A 23,264-nucleotide genomic window follows, 5' to 3' on the forward strand; every position below is an offset into this window, starting at 1 on the left:
AAGAACATCTCTCAGCTTCAGCTCCTCCAAATCTCAGCTGCTGGAATGCTGACAAAGACCAGAACGAGAGCCCACACCACACCCATTTTAGAGTCTCTGCATTGGCTTCCAGTATCTTTTAGAACATATTCTAAGATTATTTTACTGGTCTTCAAATCTTTTAATGGTCTTGGCCCTTCTTATTTATCAGATTTGCTTTTATCAGATGAGCCAGTGAGAGCCCTCAGGTCTTCAGGTAGTGGACTTTTAGTTGTACCAAAAGTAAGAACAAAGACTCACGGTAAGGCAGCTTTTTCAGCAGTTTCATTCTTATATGAGTTTTCTTTCTTTCTTTCTTTCTTTCTCTATTTATTTATTTATTTATGTATTTATCTAGTTCAAATTTTAGTCACTTTTGTATTTATTATTTATATATATTTTTACTATCTTTTTCTTAATTGAATCTATTTGAAGTTGTTTTTATGTACAGCACTTTGTGTTACAATGCCATTGAATGAAAAGCGCTTTATAAATAAAGTCTGATTGATTGATTGATTGATTGATTGATTGATTGATTGATTGATACTGATGGGCTCTTTACATCGCAGCCTCTGCCATCAGCATTTGAATGTGGTGTGAATGGGTGAATGTAGCATGTCAAGTAAAAGCACTTTGAGTGTTCAGAAGACTAGAGAAAGCTCTTTATAAATACAGTCCATTATTATATTTCTGCTTTCACTTCCATAAGTTTGTAACTAACATAATTATGTGTCATGTTCCATCTTCCACAGTTGATTCATTAATTAGAAAAGGGTTCCTGACACACTAATTAGGTCACTGTATTATCAGCTATCACATAAAGAGGATACCTGGTGAATGGCCATTAATTAGGGGAGATACACAAAGATAACAGTAATTTCAGCAGCTCTGTGAAGGTTTAGTAATAGCTGTGTGAAACTGATGATATTAAGTGGGTATAACATTCACATCATCTGATGTTGTAGCAGTTTAGCATGCTTACATTTGCTCCAGGTGACGTTGGGGCAGATTTGAATGTCAGGTCATAAACTCAGCAAAGATCATTTCAACTCTGTTTGTGTCCAGAAAAAGTATAACTGATAATGAGGTCAGATATTTTAACCTCTCAGATCCATGTTTTCTGCACCCAATTTCTCTGCAACCTTGTAAAAAGCTGTTTTAGCATTTCAGTCTAACCCACACTCTCTTTAAGGAGACGGACATTTGCATGCCACTGATCAAAACACGTGTAATGAGCACGAGGAATGAGCAACGTTTGTCTTTCTAAGCTCTCCTCACAGCTGTTTGTGATCGGACAGTCGAAGTGGAAAAATCTGAAAGCAATTGTTTAAGGAAGCAAGTTATTACTGTCAAGTCTCAAGACATTCATCAAGGGTTAAACCAGGCCAACTTGTCAACTACAGCGATGTATCTGATATTTCTCAACCAGTGGTGTTGAAAAACAACCTCTGATTTTGTCAAAACACCCCAAAACCATATCTTTTCCCTCCAGCTCACTGCTGTCATTCTAAAGGCCAGTTTATTTATCCTTGAGGTTCAAACAAACAAGCAGCAGACAAAATACAATACAAACATTTTGTGGGCAGAAGAAAGGTTTAAACAGAGATAAACACATTATTAATACATTGTTTATTCTCTGTGCTCACATGCCCTCCTTGGCTTTATAGAAAGCAGTAATCTCTGCTTTAACCTGAAAACTGTTTTAAAGTCGACAGCTCTCCAATATGGGAGGTTAGCGTTGTGGCTGGAGGCTGACTCATCCTCATCAAGGCTGGAGGGTGAGAAAAGGCAAAAAGCTGTACATGGTTAATTTAAGAAGGCACTGAGCCAATTCTATATGTCAGAATCAATTTATGAGCGACAGGGAGGTAGTATCTTCAGAGGCTCCAGGGTATTCTGGGCCCACCAAGGATGAAATGGTAGAAAAATATTGGCAAATGGAATCTGTGGATAAGGACTGGAGTTCAGGAAAAAACTTGAAGTACTTTGAGATTTTGCAAATTCAAATAACTTCTGGTGAAAATGTGTCTGGCATTCAGAATTAAGGTAAGGGTTGGAATTCGCAAAATCATCTCGTTCAACATTTGACATCTGAGCAAAACATATGATCGTGACTGATTCAAAACCTGTCCTCACCAAAACATTATCATAGTGAAAGTTAAAAACACAAACAAACATGGCTGCTGTTAGTACTCACAACTGTCATGCTAGCATTATCCAGTTGTACTGGTGACAGGAGAAAAGTTATGACACATATAATACTGTAACAGCTCTACTGTTTGTTAACGTGTTCAGTGTAGATGTTCTTAATTCCTACAGTGTTGACAGGTAGTGAAGGCATCAGTAGTGGTGTAGGGTGTGCAAGCTGGAGAGAGGAGAGACAAGAGGAGAAGTTTTTCATTCATTCAAACATTGATTGTTGCTTTGTTGGTTGGCGTGATCACGGCCGACAGTGAGTGTTAGTAAAGCTCAGTGTGTTCATGAATCGGCTCGTCATCCCTACAGCGTCCGGACGGACTCTACAATACATATACATTTACTGTAGGACTTACTAAATGTCATTAATTATTTTGCTTGCCCCCCGTGGTGGGAGCTTTTTAGACTGTGATCTGGACTACAGTCCTGAGCAAAGCATCTCATCGGGTCAGAGGGGACAGGCCCGAGGTCGAGCGAGAGGGGCAGTCAGTAGAGTCAGGGGAAGCAGAGGCAGGGGACGGGGACTCGGCTCAGAGTGCACGCTGGGGAAATGTACGTGCAGGAGGCAGGCAGAACGGCAGGACGGGAATTGATTGGTTTAAAATTTTGGGACCCAAAAACGGTGATTGGTTGGTGTTTTCCCAGGTTTACTCTGGCTGTAGATAGCAGCTTTTTAAAGAACATATTATGTATTGATTGCCATCAAGACAGAAAGATCATTTTAACCAGTATAACAAAAAGTGTATCTAAATCTGACTACCAACCCCAGCTTCAAACTAATATGATCTTCATGCTGAACATCAGATCTGCTTATCATCAGCACTGTTATTTAAGAAAGTAAGCATGCTGACACTAGCGCTGAGTTAACAAGCCCTAACCTCACAAGCTTCTTTGATGGTCCAATTTCTCAAATTGGAAACTTGTTTTTCCAGCCTCAGTGTTTATTATCTATTCTAGGTCACTCCTCATGGACAGCAACAGTCACATCTTATTATCTCAATTAAAATTAGTGAGCCAAAAACTCAAACGCAAAGATTAGTTTACAAAATCTTTCTTAGCAAGAAAACATAATTTACCTCAAGTATGTCAACTCAGTAGGTCTTCCCCTGACTATCTGAATCGTTGTTTGGAATATAGGACACATTGACTAGGATTTTCCCATTTTTTCAGACATTTTATGGTCGCATGCCGGGTAAGTTCAGCCTCACAGAAACTACCAGAGTGGCATTTGTTATTCAGTGGGTCAGAGACCCAAATCAGAGTACTTATTCATCCCATGAATGAACTCTAGACGAGTGCTCCATCAGATATGTTTATATGGATACAGTTTCAATGAATAATTGAATCCCCTTGTGTTATCAGGTGTTAGTTCGGCATATATCAGGAATGGAGGACTGACACATTTTTGAGTCTTTGCAGAGACTGATATTCTGATTTTTTTGACCCTCTGCTGCTCCATTTTGACATATTCAAAAATCTCTGCCCAGTGTCCAAGAGTTATGGAAAGTTAAACCTCTGAGTGGTATTTCAAAAATAGCAGAAGAAACACATATCCACTTGTAGCAATGTATGTATAGTATGTTACCCCAGGGTGTCTGTCCCTGCAAGTCAAACAGGTGAATTGTATAAAACCTGATTTTACATCCTTAAAAATGCTGACACTGATGGAGGGTTGAATTGTTTACGCACCACATCAAAAGCAAAATATAGCTGGCTCTCTGTTCTCTCTCTTATGAGTGTGAAGCGTCTGGTCTCACCAACTGCAAGGGCTGATTAAGAGAGACAAACACAGTAAGCATCACCCTTACAGCCAGCTCTCTTTGCTTTAAGTCATTTGACCACATGCATTAACAAAAATGGATCATTTCAAGACAGCAAAATCTACAAACACAGAAATAAAATAATCAGAATTCAGCCTTTTGCATCATCCGACAACCATAAGAGCAGCAATGTTGACTAGTGTTTCAGTAAAGCAACAAAAAAACCCATTTAATCTATTCTTAGAAATGTTGATTATTAGAAGCACTCAAGGCACTCAATGTAAAACTCAAGGCAAACTAAAAGCCCTCAATCAAAAGAGTCTCTTCCTGGTGGTCAAACCACAACAAATACCACAGAGTCCTCAGCAAACACACACATACACACACACACACACACACACACAGAAAATCCAAACCACAGTAGCATGCACATTTCCACAGCAAATGAAAAATAAAAGCCTGTCGATTCCAAGCTCTGATTGTGCTTTGTTGGCCCTAGCTGGAATAAAAACATCATACAATCCGGGGTTCACAGTGGATTTTTGAACCTTCATAAAGTCAACAGTTCTCTGATGTTATGCCACAATATAAAGGCTTGAAGTGGAAATGGCATTTATTAGCAGAGATGTTGAGCATATTGAGAGTCATCATCTTGTTTTCATGCGCTCTCTCAACAGAACAGAGGTCGTCAAGTGGCTTTACTGCACTGTTAAGTTGTCTGGGCTGTCTAAAGTAAGCATGCCAGAGTTGTCATGCATGGATGAATGACGCTGACACTTAAATCCCTCTTAAATTTCAACAAAATATTACAGCTACTCATAAAACATGCAGCAGTAAAGTCTACAAAAGCAACATTATGGTTTGCTACTTTACCCCTTCTGACCAACGTTTGCTGAAAGGCACTGAAGTCTGACGTCTAGTCCAAACACACGCTGTCCCATAGCATTCGAGGAGTCACACAACCACTCCAGCTACCCTCCAGATGTGAGAGACAGTGGGAGTGGAAGAGGGAAAGTTAGGAAAGGAAGGGAAACAGGCGAGAGTGAAAAGGAAGGGAGTGAGTAAGAGGAACAGCTTTGACCTGAACAGGAGCCAAAAACACAAATTCTTTCCTTTTTTTCATATTCGATTCCAAGAATGTAATTTTTTTTCCCCTCAACGTAGCAGGTCTGTTCAGTTTTAGGGCAATAAGCTATTGTTGTTGTGGCTTAATGTGATGAAGTTGGTAAATTTTATTCTGGATTTAACAAAAAAGTCACAATCCCCCATGATACAAGTAAGATCATAATCATAGACTTGAAATAAGAGGCTTCAGCACTTCAAATAGATATGAAAGGAATGTTTTGAAGGACTCAAACAGTTTTGTTCTCCAATATAAAGTGAATTTAAAACCACTGAAGTGCAGGAGATTCCTGATAAAAGATGTAATCAGGTTGTAAACAACGTGCTTCGACTTGTAAACAGCATCAATATCTTCTCATATAACTTCCATTTGGGGATAAGAGGTCATAAATAAAAACGTGGAACAACACTGCCAAAAAGGGGAGACAGGATGTGATCTAATGTCCCATGTGTTTTTGGACAACGCATCTTTTCAATAAGCCCATCTCCCCACAGACACTATGAGTGGACATCTGCACACATTACGGGGAATTAGCACAGTTCACTGAACTTAAAATCGAAATGAATGGCAGTTTCTTAGACGTGTTTCTTAGATGTGGTTAGTAAAAACATTCAAATAATTTTTTTTTTTCTTACATGTTGCAACATATTCCCCTCCTTCTGCTTCTGGTAGAAGTCTTTTTCAACAATCTGTGTTAGCAGGTGTTAAAGCCTTATTTCTCATCGGCTGGTTAATTAGTTTTCTGTGTTGAAGCCATATTAAGGCATACAATGACAAAGAAAATATCCACAGTTGAAGTAGAACTAATCGCTCCTTGCTTTGACCCTCTACTTTTTTAAAGAGCTAAATGTTTGATTTTCTGACAGTAGAGTAAAAAGCAAGCTAGTCAAATGACTGTTAGCTTGGCTGAGTGTTAAGACCGAAAGGGAACACAAAGCCTGACTCTGGTCTTCCGCCCAGCGACTTCAGGCTATCGACAGGGTAACAGTTTCTGCCTGTCCTCATTCTTAAACTGACTTAATCTGGTGTCATTGTTGAATCTGAAGAAACTTCTGACAGGGTTTATTTTTATACTATGTTGCTATCAACTACACAGCTAACGTTTGAGAAACAGCCAGATCTGCTGTTGGTAGGAATGGTGTAAAAAAAACGCTACTTTTTTTCTGCTGGGTTTGGAGAAAAGGTAGTAATACTCATCGGTACTCATCAGGAAGTGAAGTAATTTGAGACTATCGTTAAATCTCTGAGTTTTCCAATGCCTATGTATAAAGGAATGTTATTATTCCCCTCATTCCCGTTTTGACGGACCAATCAGAGCTACTCTCCAATCCTCCGTCCTGATTGGACGAGTGGCGGCCCATATACGTCGCCCTGATTAGCTAGGAAGCCACTACTTCCTCATAGAACACGCACAACAATCTTTTGTGGGCGGGGTTACTACAGTAGAGAGGGGAGGGGCAGTGTTGAAATTCAAAATCTCTCTCCAAACTGATGTTTATATCACAACTACCAACAGCAGCTTTAAGCGAACGCTAACTAATGAAAAACCATGGCTAGCCTTATCTGAAGTTGAAAAAATATCAATTAATTTCAAGTTTCAGTTTAAAAAATACCAATTTTACTGTACCATCATAGCTATTGCTCAGCACTGCAGGAAGCAGGAATTAACCCAAACCAAAAGTTTAGCTAGCTAGCTAAAATGGACAAGCTAAATGTGCTCACGTAACTCCTCATATTTTGATTAATTTATAGAGAAGCTACTTTTTTAGGCATAAAGTAGTCAAATGCATTTTAAAAATAATGAGAAAACACACAGTGTTGGTCAACTTCATGCATTAGAACCATAACACAGTATACACATCCAATTCAGTCTAAGCTAACCCACAACGGAAACTGAATTCCAAATAATGGTAAAAAATAGCAAATAAAATGAAGGTCAGATATTTTGTTTTGTCTTTAACTGTCCAACAGATTGCCTGAAATTATTTCTAATAATGTCCTGGACATCAGCTTGTACAAATGTCCAAATGTTTCTGGCCACCACTATTAGTTCTAGTGATGAGAGAGAAACAGGAAGTACTTGTTTGCCATAGTTCAAAAGTGTAAAATGAAAAGAAACTTGATGAAAAAGATACCCCTTTAATCTACACTATTTCTGTTCATGAAACAAATGTGAAAGTTGCTTTTCATTTCATTCATCGTACCAATACGAATTCAGTGGTTCACCAAAGTCATTCAAGGAACATCTACACAATAGTCGTCCCTGCAGGTGATTTCTGTCTGATCTTAATTGACACTTGGTGAATGTTTTTCATCTGGACTTAATACTTGAGCCATCACCCTGAACCTTCTAGAAATGACCTTTGGAAGCTGTTTGTGCTTGACCAGAAACCACAAAGTGCACACAAGAATGAAGACAGTGACGGATGCTTGGACTTGAGTTTATGATTCTGGGTCACTGCAGTGATTCTGTTGGGGTTTTAGGAGTCTCACTTACTAATCACATGCCTGCTGAGCTGCTGTTTTCAGGCCGAGAGAGAGAGAGAGAGAGAGAGAATCAGAGAGACAGACCTCCTTGAAATGGGAGCAAACACTCTGATCCATGCTCACGTTATTACTCATCATATTTTCTGGCAGGATGTTTTCCCCAAAGAGGCGCTCTGGACACTGCAACATGTTTTTAATACATTTCCACTGATCTAGTGGAACAAGTTTAGATAGCTCTCTAGAAGCAATGGCCTTTTCAACACATTTTTTTTTACGACAGACACAAACAGGTTGCAGCCCCTCATGTCTCATGTTGTTATCCAGGACACTGCACAAAACAGTTCTAATCATGTAAGATGTATTGAAGATTATCAGGGAGTTTTATGGCTTATGGTCTGTATTTTAAAGACAAAATGAGCACTGCTTTACCTGCTGGTTTACAACATGGACACACAGTGAAACAGCCCAAGCATGAAAATGTCTAGTTTACACATTCTATCACTAACAGCTGGGATATTTCCTGCTGTCTGTGCACACAGATGTCAGCATTTTATAAACTGATGCTTTTATTGTTATTCATGAACAAACTTTTTCCACTGAGCAGCAGTTTTTAAAGGGCAGCTGTCTTGGTTCATGTAAAAGCACACAACAAATCAAGGTCTAAAGTTCACAGCAGTGTCTTCTGCTGCTATCCAGGTTGTTGTAAAAGAAAGAAGCACCTCCAGCATGCAGTCTGTACCTGTATGTTTGTTTCAAATATAAAGTGCTCTATTTTTGGATTTGGTTTTTCTATATTTTGCAGCATCAGTGGATGTTTCTGTAGAGGTTATGACTGTATCAATCCACACAGTGCACAGTTCATCCTCCAAACAAAGCATTGGGGTTTTTGGAGACGTACATCAAAGCACATCCGGCAGCAGATAATTATTTGTCAGGACAGTGATGACCTGTATACAGGCTGAATCACTGCTCTGTTACATAAGTCACAGAGAGCAAAAAACTGTCAGGTCAGAGTGACAACAGAACAAACTGGGACATGGAAGATAATACGAACAAAGTAAATGTTACTTTCCATCTTAAAGGGGCGCTCCACTGATTTGTTCTAACAATCCTGCATCTCACAAATAAAACATTAAAAAGTTTAAATTGACACTGCTGTGTAACATCATACTGACTGCAAAGTTGAACCTCTAAAAATTTATTTCTTTAGTATATTTACTTTAGAGAAACTTGTGACTCATCTGAAAAAGTCACAGTTTGCATCACAAGCTTTGGTTACAGTGTGTTGTCTTCCAGGCCCAGCCAAGGTAACCCTGATGAAATCATTTTGGTATATTTACTTCAAGACTTGACAAAGCTCCTCCATAGTGACAAAACACTACATTCATGAAGTGTCAAAATAATCAGATAACCAGTTGGCTTAAACAAAAAACCTCAAAGCTGAAGAAAATGATGGTGCAGCCTTGTAGAGCTGAAAAAGTTGCCACCATTTTTTGCAAAAGCAAGGCACACCTGATTCAATACTGGGTTGACTGTACTTTTATCGGTACCACACTGGATGTACAATTTTTGCTCAAATGTAAATTGTGATATGGTACATGTTTGTAAATGTTAGTTGCCACATTGAGTGACTCACACTATTGCTGAGCAATAAAAAACAACAAATATTTATTTTGGCATTCACGTTGCTTCCACATCCCAATTCAGAGCTTATAAACACCCTGAAGTGGGAAAAAAAACTTCCGAACAAGGAAACTGGGAGCATCTGAGGGACACCTGAAGATAGGATTGTTTTAAAAATGACTTAACAGACCGTGCCTTTAGGAAGAGTAGTTTTAAAATTGGTGGATTACCACTTTAAATACTAGTTTTATGTTGGATTTTGCAGGACAATCTTTATTAATATTTATCCTGTTTGCATTCCACACCAAGATTAAAGCAAACATGTCATGAGTGTACTTTTCTAGAGTGTTTTTAATAATGTTTGATGCAAACACTCCAACATTTCCAATCCATTTCAAAGGTAAAGTAAGATTTTGAACTTGTGAAATCTCATTCAAACATGAAAGCAGTCATTCGTGACGAATTAAATAACCTCACTGTGTCGGCAGAGTAAGACTCAGAGAACTACAAGAGCCAAGCCAAAGCTGCAGTGGAATCTGGGTCAGAGCTAGTTAACAGATTTGTGTTTCAGCCATGCTCCTCCACTTACAAAGGAAAAACTACAGCGTGGCAGTCTGGAACCAGGTCGCTGCAGAGTTGGAAAAGTGCAAGGTCCTCCAAAAGTGGGAACATACGTAGAGCCAGCCAGCTCTGACAGTAACATCCAAGTACTGTCACATCTGAACAGAGCGCCATTATTGTGAAAGGTCACGGTAATATAACCTCAAACAGGACCCCTAAATCGTGCAAGGAGACTCATTTGTGTGTTTTAATTTCCTGTGGAGCCAGGAGGAGTGTGAGTTTAATGTCTACCCTTTCACGCTGAATAAACACTGAAGCTTATGTTTGGACATCTGGCCAATATTTCCATTTTAACTTCTATAAACTCACCATTACTATTTGATCATGAAAGTGGTGAGGCTCCAACTTAAAACAAATAGAACCATCATGTTTTCACATCTGGTTTCATGTTTCTTTTCACAGATAAACTGCACTGCTTTTTAGTTTGAGTCTACTGAATGATTTAAACGTTAATGCAGTGCTAATAGGCAAGCTTTGAAGTCAAACAGACTCAATTCAAGACCACCCAACAAACATTTCAGCAAAGACATTTATTTAGTAGAAATCTTTCAGGAGATTCATACAACAATGATAGCACTGCTGAAAAATGACAACCCCTTCTGTTAAAATCCTGGGCGGCCACTGTGAAAAACATTTCTCCTGTGTTGCCTATTAACCTTTTAACAAATGGTGAGTCAGAAACAAGGAGGCACTTAGACTGCAGAGTCCATGATTGTGGAAAAATGACATCAATCTACTAATCTACTCCACAGACTACCAAACAAAATGTACCCATTTGCAACACAAAGTTATTGAAAATTAAACATTATATGGATTAGTAGGGAGCTCTCCGGTGTACTCAGTACACCTGTGTACTGAGAGGGACTTCATTAAAGAATACTTTATCTATGCATCATCTCATTCTGCTGTTAGAGGAGCAGGGATGCTGACTAAACCCCCTGGTCCATAAGTGAGGTCACTATTAGATGAAGTGGTTCAGTCCAGTGTCAAGAATGTTTACAGAGCTTAAACATTCATCTGAAAACAGACTTCATGTTAATTTCTTTATGGTTAACTCTATTCAGTGTTACAGTGAGCTCTGACGTCTCATCTACAGCTTGGCTTTGCCTGGCTGCAGCTGCAGGCTTTGGAGCTTCATGGCCAATCCCATGTTCCCTGTGATCTTCAGCTTGCCCTGGAAAAACGCCTGTGAATCAGAGAGGGTGAAAAAAAAAGAAACATCATCATCGTCATCATCATCATCCAGACAGTTCTGAATCTGAAGTATGGTTCAGTCTGTGTTGGAGAGAACTACATGCTGCTGGTTAAAGGAGTTAACGTGAGAGATTAACTCAACCAAGGGAAAGTGGGGCAACGTCAACAACAGCTTATGAAATGTCAGGAACCGGCATGACACACAGGCACGGAGAGAGTGTGTGTGTGTGTGTGTGTGTGTGTGTGTGTGTGTGTGTGTGTGTGTGTGTGTGTGTGTGTGTGTGGGGGGGGGGGGGGGGGGGGGGGGGGGGGGGGGGGGGGGGGGGGGGGGGTTTGAATGCTTGTGGACCAGAGTGCAAAATAGAGAGAGCTGAAAGGGTAAATCAGATCAGGAGGTAATTATTTGACCACTGTGAGCAAGCGCACATTCTTTCATTATTACCTCTGTTCTCAGGAGAGAAGATTAAGCTTTTTCATGTGAGGCTTTTTCATTTGTCACCCTGTCCAAATGTGAGTTTTGGAGATTGGAAAAGGCTTTAGAAAAATACTTTATTCTTGCAGCATGCACAGCTATCTTTCATGACACATACATGGTTCAACGGTGGCTGTGATGAGGATTCCAAATGCATGAAATGACCGTAAATGGACACTGATAGCAAAGTCTGCAAGTGAAAAGGACCTCATTGGGCTGATCAGTAGCTTCTTTTATTATCTAAAGATGGGAGACAAATCTGCACACAGCATTCAAAACTATAGAGAGCCGATAACTGTAAAATTATAAGGTTTCAGTTCCTTCCTTGCAAAAAAAAAAAAAAGAGTATTTCAGACTTTGATTCATGTGACTTCAAAACCATCATGACAATGTTTTCTCTTACTTATTTCATTTTTTCTACATGGGTTTATTCAGTTACCCATTTTCCCTTGAACAAAAGGAAACAGCTCAGCCCAGGCCGTTAAGCGAGTGAAAAGCAGGCCCATTTGTGAAACACTGCACATTCTTCTGGGTCATTTAGCATAGTAATATGACAACAATCATAAGAGATGGAGCCTGGCATCTCACGTTCTTCATAAACAACCTCTCAAGAAAATGGCATTCACATATACTTCATAAAAAAAAGGTCTCCACACTCTGTGAGGTCAGCTGTTTTAGAGATCTAGTGTGATATGCTCCATTATCATCTTATAGCACGCAGTGAGTGCAGGAGCCGTGTGGGGAATCCACTCAACACTGAAGTAGTATATTCTTTCTTGTACACATCAGCACGTTAAATAGCTTTCTATGATGAGGATTTATCCATATTGTGTAATAAAAAGAGAAAACCTTCCATTGGTGGAGGCTAAATTAAGCCATTGATTACTGGCATAGACTGTATAAAAAGATGGACAACATGAGAGCTACCCTAAAGTGAAGCCAAAAGTCTTAGAGTTCCCCTACAGGCTGTCTACAGTATAGGCCATAAGCCAGCCTCCTCCATGTTAACAGATGAGACACAGCTCAAACTTTTGAACGTCAAATAAACTTTTCTCAACCACAACTTCTTTCTGTTTTTTGGGTTTTTTTGAGTACGTTTTGAGGTTTTTATTCCTTTATGAAGAGGAGAGGACAGTGGCTAGAGCAGGGAACTGTGAGAGAGAGTAGAGAATGACAGGAAAAGGCCCCAGGTTAGAATCAAACCTGGGCCACCTGCTTTGAGAACTAAAGCCTCTCCACATGAGGCTTTAGTAACACTATTTGAGTCCTAATAATTAGTTCTTATCGTGCTGATCTATTTCCAAATATTCACTTCTATGAGAGGTTTACTTTTACCTTATTTGATGGTTAAAAAGGGTTGGGTTTGGTGGTCACGGAAAACTAGCATGAATTTGAATGTAGCATTTACTCAGGACTCTGTCTAACCCCTCCCCTCCTCCCCTCGGAGTTCCTCCAAAACGATGCCCCCGCTCACATGCACAAGCGCCGCCGATTCACGACCATATGATGGTGACTGATTCAAAACCGGTCCTCAGCACATCGTTAATGTTTTGCGCCAACTCATGTCTCACTCAGTGGTAAGAAAACACCAAAACATTAACATAGTGAAAGTTAAAAACAAGCAGAGGCAAGGGACGGGGAGTACACGCCGGGGAAATGTACATGCAGGAGGCGGGCAGAACGGCAGGACGGGATTTGATTGGTTTCATAATTTGGCCCCTGATGGCAGGGATTGGTTGGTGTTTTCCCAGGTTTACTCCGGTTGTAGATAGCAACTTTTTTTCACTCTTCTTTCAATACACATCATGTATTGATTGCCATCAGGACATAAAGATCATTTTAACCAGTATAACAAAAAGTGGATCTAAATCTGACTACCAACCCCAGCTTTAAGAGAAACAATGGGAGAAGGTAGCAAACACTGAATCTCCCATAGCTGTGAGCGTCCACTTCAAGCTGCTACTTTGTTTCATGACTGAAACACTCTAATTCAATAGTTATTACACATTGTTTGTGTTTTGATGGATATTTGAAGTATCAGGTCCACATATCTGGGCTTGCAAAGTTGAGATCTAATGGGACATCAGTGTTGGGACCCCCTCTAAAACAAGATGACACATCTCAAGAGGTTTATCCCAATAAATACATTTCTTTCAGTGGATTATAAACAGTATTTTTGATTTCATACATATAATATATTGTGTATTTATGGTACTGAAGGATGACTGGAGTTCTGTGGCACTGAGAGATAAGTTGCATCAGGCAGGAATTTGATAAGGATACAACACTTTAAGTGTTATCAGTTCATTGTTGGTTTTGTTTTTCCTGATGATTAAGAGAAAGAATTTCTAAAGCCAAAACAGACTGAAACATCTGACGTGTCTTTTTTGTTTTTCTCATAAAACACACTTTAATGTTCCAAATTCAGCCTGAAATCATCCTGTTTGTCCTGTCTCCCTCCTGTCAGGGCTGCTAGCTGGAAATCTGTATTGTGTTTTTCTTTCCCTGCACAGCTATGACTTTATGGCCTCTTGGCTGACAGCGGTAAATTGGCACTATCAGCCTTTAATGAAACAGTTCAACGTTTTCTCTAAGTTTCACCTCGGGGCTAACTAAAAAATCATGTTAGGTGCACATCCAACTGGCGAATAGAGTTGTTCCACTGTCAAGGAGAAGTTTGGACAGGACACACAGGCTAAGGCAGGAGTACATAAACTGCAGGAGAAAGTCAGCAGGCCACTACACAACTCAATCAGTCCCCATACTTGTGTTAGACTGACGAAAAATACTCTAACACAGTGCAGAATAACAGCAGGTTTAGAAATAAACTGGATGTTATGTGCATTATAATCAATAAGCTTTAATTACCAATTTTGAAGAGGAATGTAATTATAAAAAAACAAAATGTACCAAATAATTTTTTGTAAAACCTTAAGCCTGATTTATACTTCTGCGTAGCTTATGTCGTACCTACGCAGAGGCCTACGCATGTAGCTGACGTGCAACTCCTCCAAAATGTACTACACGTCAAATAGACGTGGACCTCAAGCCCTGTGATTGGTCCACTCGGCGGCATTGTATTTCCTGCTTTCACAGCACTTTGGGGATCCCCGCACATCGGCCGAGTATTTAATCTCCTCCGACGTCTCCTCTCTATTCTTCATGTAATCATGTCTGTATGATAAACAGCAACATGTATCAGCTGTAGATTAACATAACACGCTCTGAATCTCTGTGGAAAAGTAAACAGAGATCATAGCGGGGCCGGAAACAGACAACCTACTATCAGAGAGACCACACTGCTCTTAAGTATGTGGTACTCTGTGTCAGCCCCTGCTGCGTGGGCGCGGAAGTATAAACCAGCCTTTAATCTTAAACGATCAATCGATTAAGCTTTCGATTTACCAGTCGGTCTACGTTCCAACCCTCACCTATGGTCATGAGCTGGGGGTCATGACCGAAAGGATAAGATCGCGGATACAAGCGGCTGAAATGATTCTCTGCGAAGGGTGTCTGGGCTCGCCCTTAGAGAGAGGGTCAGAAGCTCGGACATCCGGAGGGAGCTCGGAGTAGAGCCGCTGCTCCTCGAAAGGAGTCAGCGGAGGTGGTTCGGCATTTGATAAGGATGCCTCCGATGCCTCCCTTTAGAGGTGTTCCGGGTACGTCCAACTGGGAGAAGGCCCCGGGGTAGACCCAGAACACAGTTGAGAGATTATATCCCCTGCCTGATCTGGGAACGCCTCGGGATTCCCCAGGAGGAGCAGGAAAGTGTTGCTGGGGAGAGGGATGTTTGGGTCGATTTGCTTGGACTGCTACCCCCAGCTACCCGACCCCGGATAAACGGAAGAAAATGGATGGATGGATGGATGGATGGATGGATGGATGGATGGATGGATGGATGGATGGATTAACCAGACAATGCATTGCGTAATTACTTTCAGTTCATAATTAGCTATATGCTTTTAAATTTAACATCATTAAACATGGCACTAAAAGTTGTATTCATGCCATACTTTTGTATTTGTTTTTATAAACAGTTTTAATGTAAGACAGCTTGTTTTGTTTTAATGTTTGGCATTATTACTATAGCATATGAGAAGAGTTTGCTCCACAGGGAAGGGAGGAAGAAACTGACAATGTGAAACTTACAACTCAGCAGTCCAATTTACTTTGGACTGCTGAGTTAAATGTCACAATTCATGTTTAACAGAGAGACTCCAACACGCCTCCTCTTGAATGCTCGCACATTACTGCCGTGCTCTCGTGATAAGCGAGGTCGGATTTACAAGTCTTGACTTTCGAGCTTCAGCTGGCTTAGAACACGTCAGTGTTGCATCGGGTGACGCCATGTTGCCATGTTGTTTTGGTCATCTGTCACTTCCCAGTTGCTGTTTAGCATGTACAACACAGATATTAAAGATGCGAGATGTCTCACTCCTGTCATTTATTATGCTTTGTTTTGTTTAACTGTCTCTTCCTGGACGATGTCATGTCTGCACACAGCATGAAAACACGTATGATGACATCACCAACTAATTGTCGACAATCAGCAACTAATTTTGTCATCAAAGTCTATTGACCATATCTATGAATCATTGCATTCCTATTACTCTACTAATGTCAGTAAATTGTAAAGTGAAATACTCAAAAAAAAAAAAAGGTGATTTTAAACAGCATCAACAAGTGTACAAAGGGTGAGTCTGAATCTGTCTGCCCTCCCGGAGTTCCATTTAATCTGTTTTACAAATTTTGTCTCATTAACTAAAATAATTTTCCACATCACCATCCAAACTGATCATGTGTCATGTCTTTCCTCCAGTGATTAGAACTGATCTTTGTTACTTCTTCAGTTTAACCCAGCATGCCTTCAAAGCAGCTACAAAAAAAAGTTCATCTCAACTAACAGTTATACTGTATGTCCAGCTCCATGTTTTACCTGCGAGACCCACAACAGAGGTATCAGTTTTTTCCACACAGTCTAGGGAACAGAAGGCTCATCCTGCTGACGCTTCAGAAACAACATCCTGACCCCCTACGGAGCGTCTCCCCTGATTGGTTTGTGACAGCTGTTAAAGAGGTAGCTTACTTTAGTTTGCTTCATTCAGCCTAGATGAGTAATCGGATCGGAGGAGCAAACAGATATGGAGCGACACCTGCAAGCTAGTTCAGGCAGACAACTGGAGCTGCACTGCTATACACATGTCACATGTCCCACTCTCATAACCATCATCATCCAATCATGCCCTCTGCCTCTAAAATTGGTGGTCTATTTAAACCAGGACATTCTCCCATCTCTCCCTCTGCCTGTCAACGCCTCTGCTGCCCTGCATTCCTATTGCTGCATATTCTTTCATCCCCACTGCCACCCCAGCAACCACCTGCAGGCTCCAAGGTGTGTTCAGTATGTTTTGCTCCTCACTCCTCAATGTCTGCATGTAAACTTATCTGCAGGGAGTGATGAGGCCAGAGCCAAACATGTAATATGTATTGGCTGCTACAATAAACAATTCAAACGTGGGTTGTCTGACTGAAATGTCACGATGCCCTTGATCCCATCAACCCTGTGATTCTTTCATATCTTTAGGATCATTTTTTTAAAGTTATGACTTGAAGTTTATATGCTGTAATAAAGTTCTCCTGCTGCTCTGTGTATGAAGATGCACCTTAAAATAGTGACTCCAGTCAACTGAGATTCAACTGAACATTTTGAGACTGAGGTGACTAATCCACGCTCGGGGGGTAGCACTATCTTACCAATTTTCAACTTCAACGGAAGCTTTGCTTCAGCTATCTCCTGAGCTTAGAGCCCAATTCCCTGCTTTCTGTTTACAAAGCAGCTCAGCTAGAAAATACAGTCCTGAGAAACACTAAGTAGTCATTTCCCACTGAGAAGTCTGTAATTTAGGAGATAAACACTCGATGTGACAAGTCGGATTGCTGAAACATGATATTTAAGAATTAAATTAGGAAGAGATCTCTGTCTGGCACATATACAGAGGAGGGATGCTAACAATAACTTCAGAACTGTTCACAAAGAAAATTGGACACATGAGTGTTGTTCCAACACAGATTTAGAAATCCATGAACCTAACCCAAAAGTCATTAGCTCTAAAACTACATCCACTTCCAGTCAATTACACTGCAAACAAGTATGCAGTCTTAGAGTATTCTACGTCTCAGAGCTGTAGACTGCACTTCAGAAAAATAGATCCTGAGTGATGAGATAACAGAGGAGATAGGAGGGTTGTGCAACCTGTGGACATTGGCACTGTTGTTGGACTGGCAGCAGACACTGAGGGTGATAAAGGTGTAAATACTCCCATACATGTTCATTTAAAAGAGCATGGTTAGTTTGAATCATTATTGTTTTCTAATCAGAATCTTTATTGATACTAAAAGCACACAAGTCCACTGAAAGTGATGAAATACTCACAGTCTGTGGGTTCATCTTCCCGGTCATCAGGGCCAACAAGTCTGTGTCCGACATGGAAATGGTGCAATCTGCTTTCTTCTCTGCAGAGCCGGAGAAATGAGGGCTTAGCATATATCTTGAACGGGAGCATACATCTCAGGAGTGTTTGTTTACTGACTTATGATTTACATTTAGAGGTAATATGTTTAAAAAAGTCTAATTTTTAAAAGCTGCACAGACCTTGAGCTTTGAACTGATCCACAGTAAAACATTAACAAGATAACGTATCTCTATAGGTCTGCAGTGTCATATGACTGAGCAGAGTTGACTTACCTGTGTCATTGTGAACACAGCCAGTACCGTTCTTTACATCCACGTACCAGGTGGCCTCCTGCCCATCAGGTCCATCTTTTACTTTGAAGGCAAACACACCCCCGATCTTTTTCACAAACTGTTCTCCTTCCTGTTTCAGGTACACAGAGATTTCACCCGCCGTTAGTCCTGCAGCAACTTAGTTACATACGTTTTCATAATCATGTCCTAAGTGTGCATGCTGTGAGGTGTTGTTTTTGGAAGAAGTTATGCTGCTCAGAAAAACAGTCTTCTATACATGACTGACAAAATACATGTTGAGGGACATTTTTACAAGAACAGATTTTTTTAAATTTGAAATGTGTTCGTTTGGCTTGCTGATTTTCAACTTACAATAAATATCTATTTATAAAAGCATTGAACATTAATGCTTATTCTAAGACAGGGGTGTCGAACATATGGCCTGCGGGCCAAAACCGGCCCGCCAGAGATTCCAATCCGGCCCGCGGAACAACTTTGCAAAGTGAAAAAACTACAGAGAAGACATTAACTGCAATTTTTCAATAAAAGTGACTGCTATTTCAAATTTGTCCTACAATCAAACTGCTGACAGGGGCACCTGAACGGCACCCAGCTACTTTTTTCTTAAAGTGAGGAAAACGAATATTTGCAGTTTGCATAATCCGGTGGAAATTCATAGACTTTTTGGACCCCTGCATACAACAATGTCCAGCAAGCAAACTGTTCATGCTGAAGCAGAGGGGTCCATAATAGTCAACTTTACCTTCTTCATTATTATAATCTCTGTTCTTTTGCAGTAAACATTAGACTCAGTGTAAGGTGAATTGGAAACCTGTGTGCTCCGTGTGTTCACAGCAGGTTTCAGGGCTTAAAGAATATAATATTCGGCCTACTATGAGACTCATAATGGCGAAAAATACAACAGCTGTTTTTGTGAGAAAAAAAAAAGAGTTCATGTAATGTGAACATTTTCAGAACTTACTTTTTTGCATGAAAACAAAGGGAAAAGAAAGGAGTTGTCCTTCTTTGTAAGTTAATATGTTAGGATTTTACTGGTCCGGCCCACTTGAGATCAAATTGGGCTGTATGTGTCCCCTGAACTGAAATGAGTTTGACACCACTGTTCTAAGACATCGTAGAAATTGCAGGAAGAAATATATCAACATACGGTATATAAGGAAATTTGATCAAGTGTCTGTTTTCAATTTCAATGAAAATTGGTACAACGTAGCCAAAGTTACAGTGAAGTGATTCTGTCAAGATGCTGTTTCCAAAACCTGTACATTTTCATCTGCCAACATTGTATCTGTGTCAATCATAGACTGTATAAAATATGGACGTAGTATCCGTGACATCCCCCATCTGTTCCTGAAGCTCTGTTTTGAGGCCAATCGTCGGCGGCCGCCATATTGCTGCTGTCGAGTGATTGTGATGTAAAGAGGCAGGCTTTGAGCATCCTAGCAAACAGCTACAGTATTCCTGTCTGTCAATCAAGTCAGCTGTGCCTCTCATTGGAGTACTAGTAATCTAAATATCTTCGAAATTACCTCGTTATGAAAAAATTCACCCCCCGTTCAGTGTGTGCCGATCGATAAATGAGCTATCCAGACTTCACTGGTCTTTGTACCAGGCTGTAAACATGTTTATTTCTGCTGTAAAGATCGGCTTTTTTGAATTGGAGTGTATGTGGTTTCCGGTACTTCCGGAGCCATCCTCAAGCGGATCCTCAATGAACTGCAGTTTTTAACACTTCCACATTGGACTCATATTTTTAGACCAGAGGTTGCAGCTTGGTGTCAATTAATCATATATAATAGATTGTAGTACACAGTGAGGCCTTGCATACTGTACACATCATTAATTAATAAGAGTGGTTTTATTTCACAGTCAAAAAATATGTAAGCTTTTGTGTTATAGACATTTTGCTGGTTCTCCCTAACAACATACTACCTGCCAAAGCTGCTCTTTTGTTTGACATTGCAATGGGGGGAAATGATCTGAAAACGGCTCTTCTTCAATACATTGAAACAGCATTGACTCGTAGTAATCATATACCAACATGGTGACAGCTTTGAACAACTTTCTCTGTCAGTTTCTGCTTTAGAGCAACAAAAATAGCATTGGAGCATTGCAGCCAAGTGGCAACCTTCGGTCTCAAAATAGGAAGGAATAGGAGGAAGTGTTATAAAGTGCAGTTCATGGAGAGTCCGCTTGAGGCTGGCTGCAGAAACACAGCAAACCACATCCACACCATTTCAAAGAAGATGATCTTTGCAGCAGAAATAAACATGTTTACAGACTGGTTCAAAAAAAGGCTTTGGTCTGAAGAGCTAATTCCTATCAGCACACACTGTAAGGGGGGTGATTTTTTTTTATAACATGACAGTTTAGAAGATATCAAGATTATGAGTTTTGCCCATTTAGGGACATGACTGACTTGATTGACAGGCAGGAACACATAGCTGTTGGCTAGGAAGCTCAAAGGCCGCCTCTTTACCTCACACTCGCTCGACAGAAGTTAGGTTGAGTTCCCGCCAACGATTGGCCTCAAAACAGCTCTTTAGAAACAGTTGGGTGACGTCATGGATACTACGTCCATTATTTATACAGTCTATGGTTGCAGCTAGGGCCTTACTACTCTACACCCAATTCTCTATTTTAAGCTGTATCTGTGTAATTTATGATGCTGAATTCAGTAATAAATATTGGCTTAAAAGTCCTATCTTTGCAAACCCTGGATCACTTCCAAACTCTAAATTTAGCACAATAATGAATGTAAGCTCATGCTGACTCAATCAAATAAATGCTTTCCTCTGAAAACTTCAGCTCTGAGTCATCTGACACTGGCTGGATGGGCTGTCTATGTAATGAAAAGGATTTGTCAACAATGAGAAAATGTCAACTCGAGAGCAGAGTGGATACTTATAGACGTGGTTTCAGAGTAATGTCAGGCAACTCGTGAGTCAGATTTAAAATGTTCAATTCAGAGCTTATCTTTAGTAAGAGAATCGGCTGGCCCATTTTGGTATTTCCATATTGGTAAAGACGGAAGTTGATTTTTTGCTTCTATTCACATCTTCATGTTTTCAGCAAAGGTTTATATTCCCTGTCTTTGGTATTGATGTTAACCCAGCTGTAGGGTGATCTCCATAAACAGTGATGTATTCAGTGGTTAGGTAGCATGCAAATGAACTGAAACTTTTGAACTGTCCTTCAAAAGAGACACAGCATTAAGAAATAAGAACACAAAACTACTACTACTACTATCCGTCTCATCACTGTCATCGCTCTCGCTCTCACTCTCTCTCTCTCTCTTGTCCTCGCCGCTGTAACTTGCTAAATACTGCGAGGTGCAATGCTCATGGTGGATTAAGATGGGATAAGACCGAGTCCTGTCAGTAAGAGGGGATGGATCGTGTCCTTACTTGATGTTGGGTCAATATCTACCCCATCTATTTATTAGCGTGCAATAATTACTCATCCCTCTCTTCTTACATGTGCAATGCTCTTTTTCTACCCATCTTCTCGGCTCTGTACGTTGTTTTTAACCTATGTTACAAGTCTGTGCACATTTATTACTGCATCACTGGTTTTGTTAATATTTGTAAATTGACTTATTTATATATACGGTCTTAAGATGTGCTTTTTTTGCTTCTTTAATTCTAATTGCTAATAATTTTTTTAAGAATATGCTCTTGTTTACTTTATACTGTTTTGCACTGTCTACTCTGCTGCTGTAACACTTTAAATTTCCCCATTGTGGAACGAATAAAGGAATATCTTATCTCTTGTTAATAATTTAACATAGAGTATGGTCTAGACCTGTTATGTTTGTAAAAGCGTCTTCAGATAGCCTAATGTTAACAAATAAAGATTGATTGATTGATTGATCGATTGATTGATATAAAGTCACAGGCTTGTGATTAACAATCCTGTACTAGTGTCAGACATGTAATCACCTCCTGGAGCTTCTTATTGATTTCCTGGAACACAGCATGTGCCTTGAACCCCTCCAGTCCGTCACTGGCACTGGTCTCCATAGCTTGAATCCTTGATATGTTGGAGACATGAGAGGGTATGTTAACATAGCATTAAATCATTTGGTTACCAAACACGAACCAATCAAAAGTCATTCTTTCTGATTCCCACTTCTTTAATCTCATGGGGTTGTACCATAGTTAGTCTCTTGCATGGAACTTGCTGCTAGAGAGCAGTGTGTGTTTATTCTTGTCAGTGTCTCATTATCAATCACTCATCTACTCTCATGAGAGTAATGAGGCACTGCATCTCAAAGCCCCCTTCATTATCCTCTCTGCAACCGGTACCAGGTCCATTAAAGAGTGTGGCCTCCACATGTGACACCTTCACTGCCTGGTTCACAGTCGGTGTATTTATATATCTTCACATTAAACACCTTTAAGCACATGTGGTTCAAAGCTGTCATTACATTGAAAAGTGTCACCTTTGTAGCATTGGCCAACACACATCTGCTGGTGTGGAAAACGATATGTCTTCAGGTGTGCAGTGTTATGACAGCTTTGCGGAGCTGCAACTAGATAATGATGTGCTGATCATGCTGTAACAGGGTTATTATTAGTCCGATGGCTAAAGCTGGTAGTAGTGTATCAAAGTTTACATAAACTTAGCTGGTTTTCCTCAAGAAATAACTTGATGCAAGTTTAACCTGTAACAACGAGGGTGACATAACTCAACCATTACATCCATTACATCAAACATCCAGATGAACTCGTCGTGTTTATTACTGAGCTGGTGTCCTTACCTTCGCGTCTGTATTTCGGGCATGTTGTCGTTATAACCGTGTGAACAAACAGTACAGGTTCAACAAACCCTCTGATGTAAGCTAGCTCTTCTTCTCCTGCTGTTTGCTAACTGCACTTCCTTCTTTCTTCTGATCTTCCCTGGATCTGCAGACTCGATGTGTCGATGCCAGAGAGCCCAGAATTACTGCTATGAAGATCTCTACATGTATTTACATGTCTACATTATTCGGATAAATAGTTGTAA

The 23,264-nt window shown here is 40.2% G+C and overlaps 2 protein-coding genes across 2 annotated transcripts in view; both read right to left on the bottom strand.

Annotated features, from left to right (window-relative positions):
• The window catches only part of podn (podocan), a 28,858-nt gene extending 23,888 nt beyond the window's left edge, over window positions 1-4,970 (bottom strand). The window contains exons 1-2 of the mRNA XM_034700262.1: window positions 4,848-4,970; window positions 3,904-3,983 (exon numbers count right to left, since the gene is read on the bottom strand). The gene's annotated coding sequence lies outside the window, so the exon portion shown is untranslated. The remainder of the gene's footprint in view (window positions 1-3,903; window positions 3,984-4,847) is intronic.
• Window positions 4,971-10,339: 5,369 nt separating this feature from the next.
• scp2b (sterol carrier protein 2b) lies at window positions 10,340-23,264 on the bottom strand. The gene is made up of 5 exons (XM_034677968.1): window positions 23,020-23,264; window positions 22,199-22,289; window positions 18,240-18,369; window positions 17,928-18,007; window positions 10,340-11,014 (listed from the first exon to the last, which is right to left on the bottom strand). The coding sequence occupies exons 1-5, from the start codon at window positions 23,040-23,042 to the stop codon at window positions 10,919-10,921; spliced, it is 420 nt and encodes a 139-aa protein (XP_034533859.1). The 5' UTR covers window positions 23,043-23,264; the 3' UTR covers window positions 10,340-10,918.

This window comes from Notolabrus celidotus, chromosome 2 (genome assembly GCF_009762535.1).
Source record: "Notolabrus celidotus isolate fNotCel1 chromosome 2, fNotCel1.pri, whole genome shotgun sequence".
Classification (NCBI taxonomy): Eukaryota; Metazoa; Chordata; class Actinopteri; order Labriformes; family Labridae; genus Notolabrus; species Notolabrus celidotus.

Bases quoted from the DNA above. Each gene is read 5' to 3' on its own strand.
- scp2b (XM_034677968.1), bottom strand. From the start codon at position 23,042: ATGCCCGAAATACAGACGCGAAG. The intron at 22,290-23,019 runs GTAAGGACACCA...CAACATATCAAG, and splicing joins CCCGAAATACAGACGCGAAG to GATTCAAGCTATGGAGACCA. The intron at 11,015-17,927 runs GTGAGTATTTCA...TCTGATTCACAG, and splicing joins GGAAGATGAACCCACAGACT to GCGTTTTTCCAGGGCAAGCT.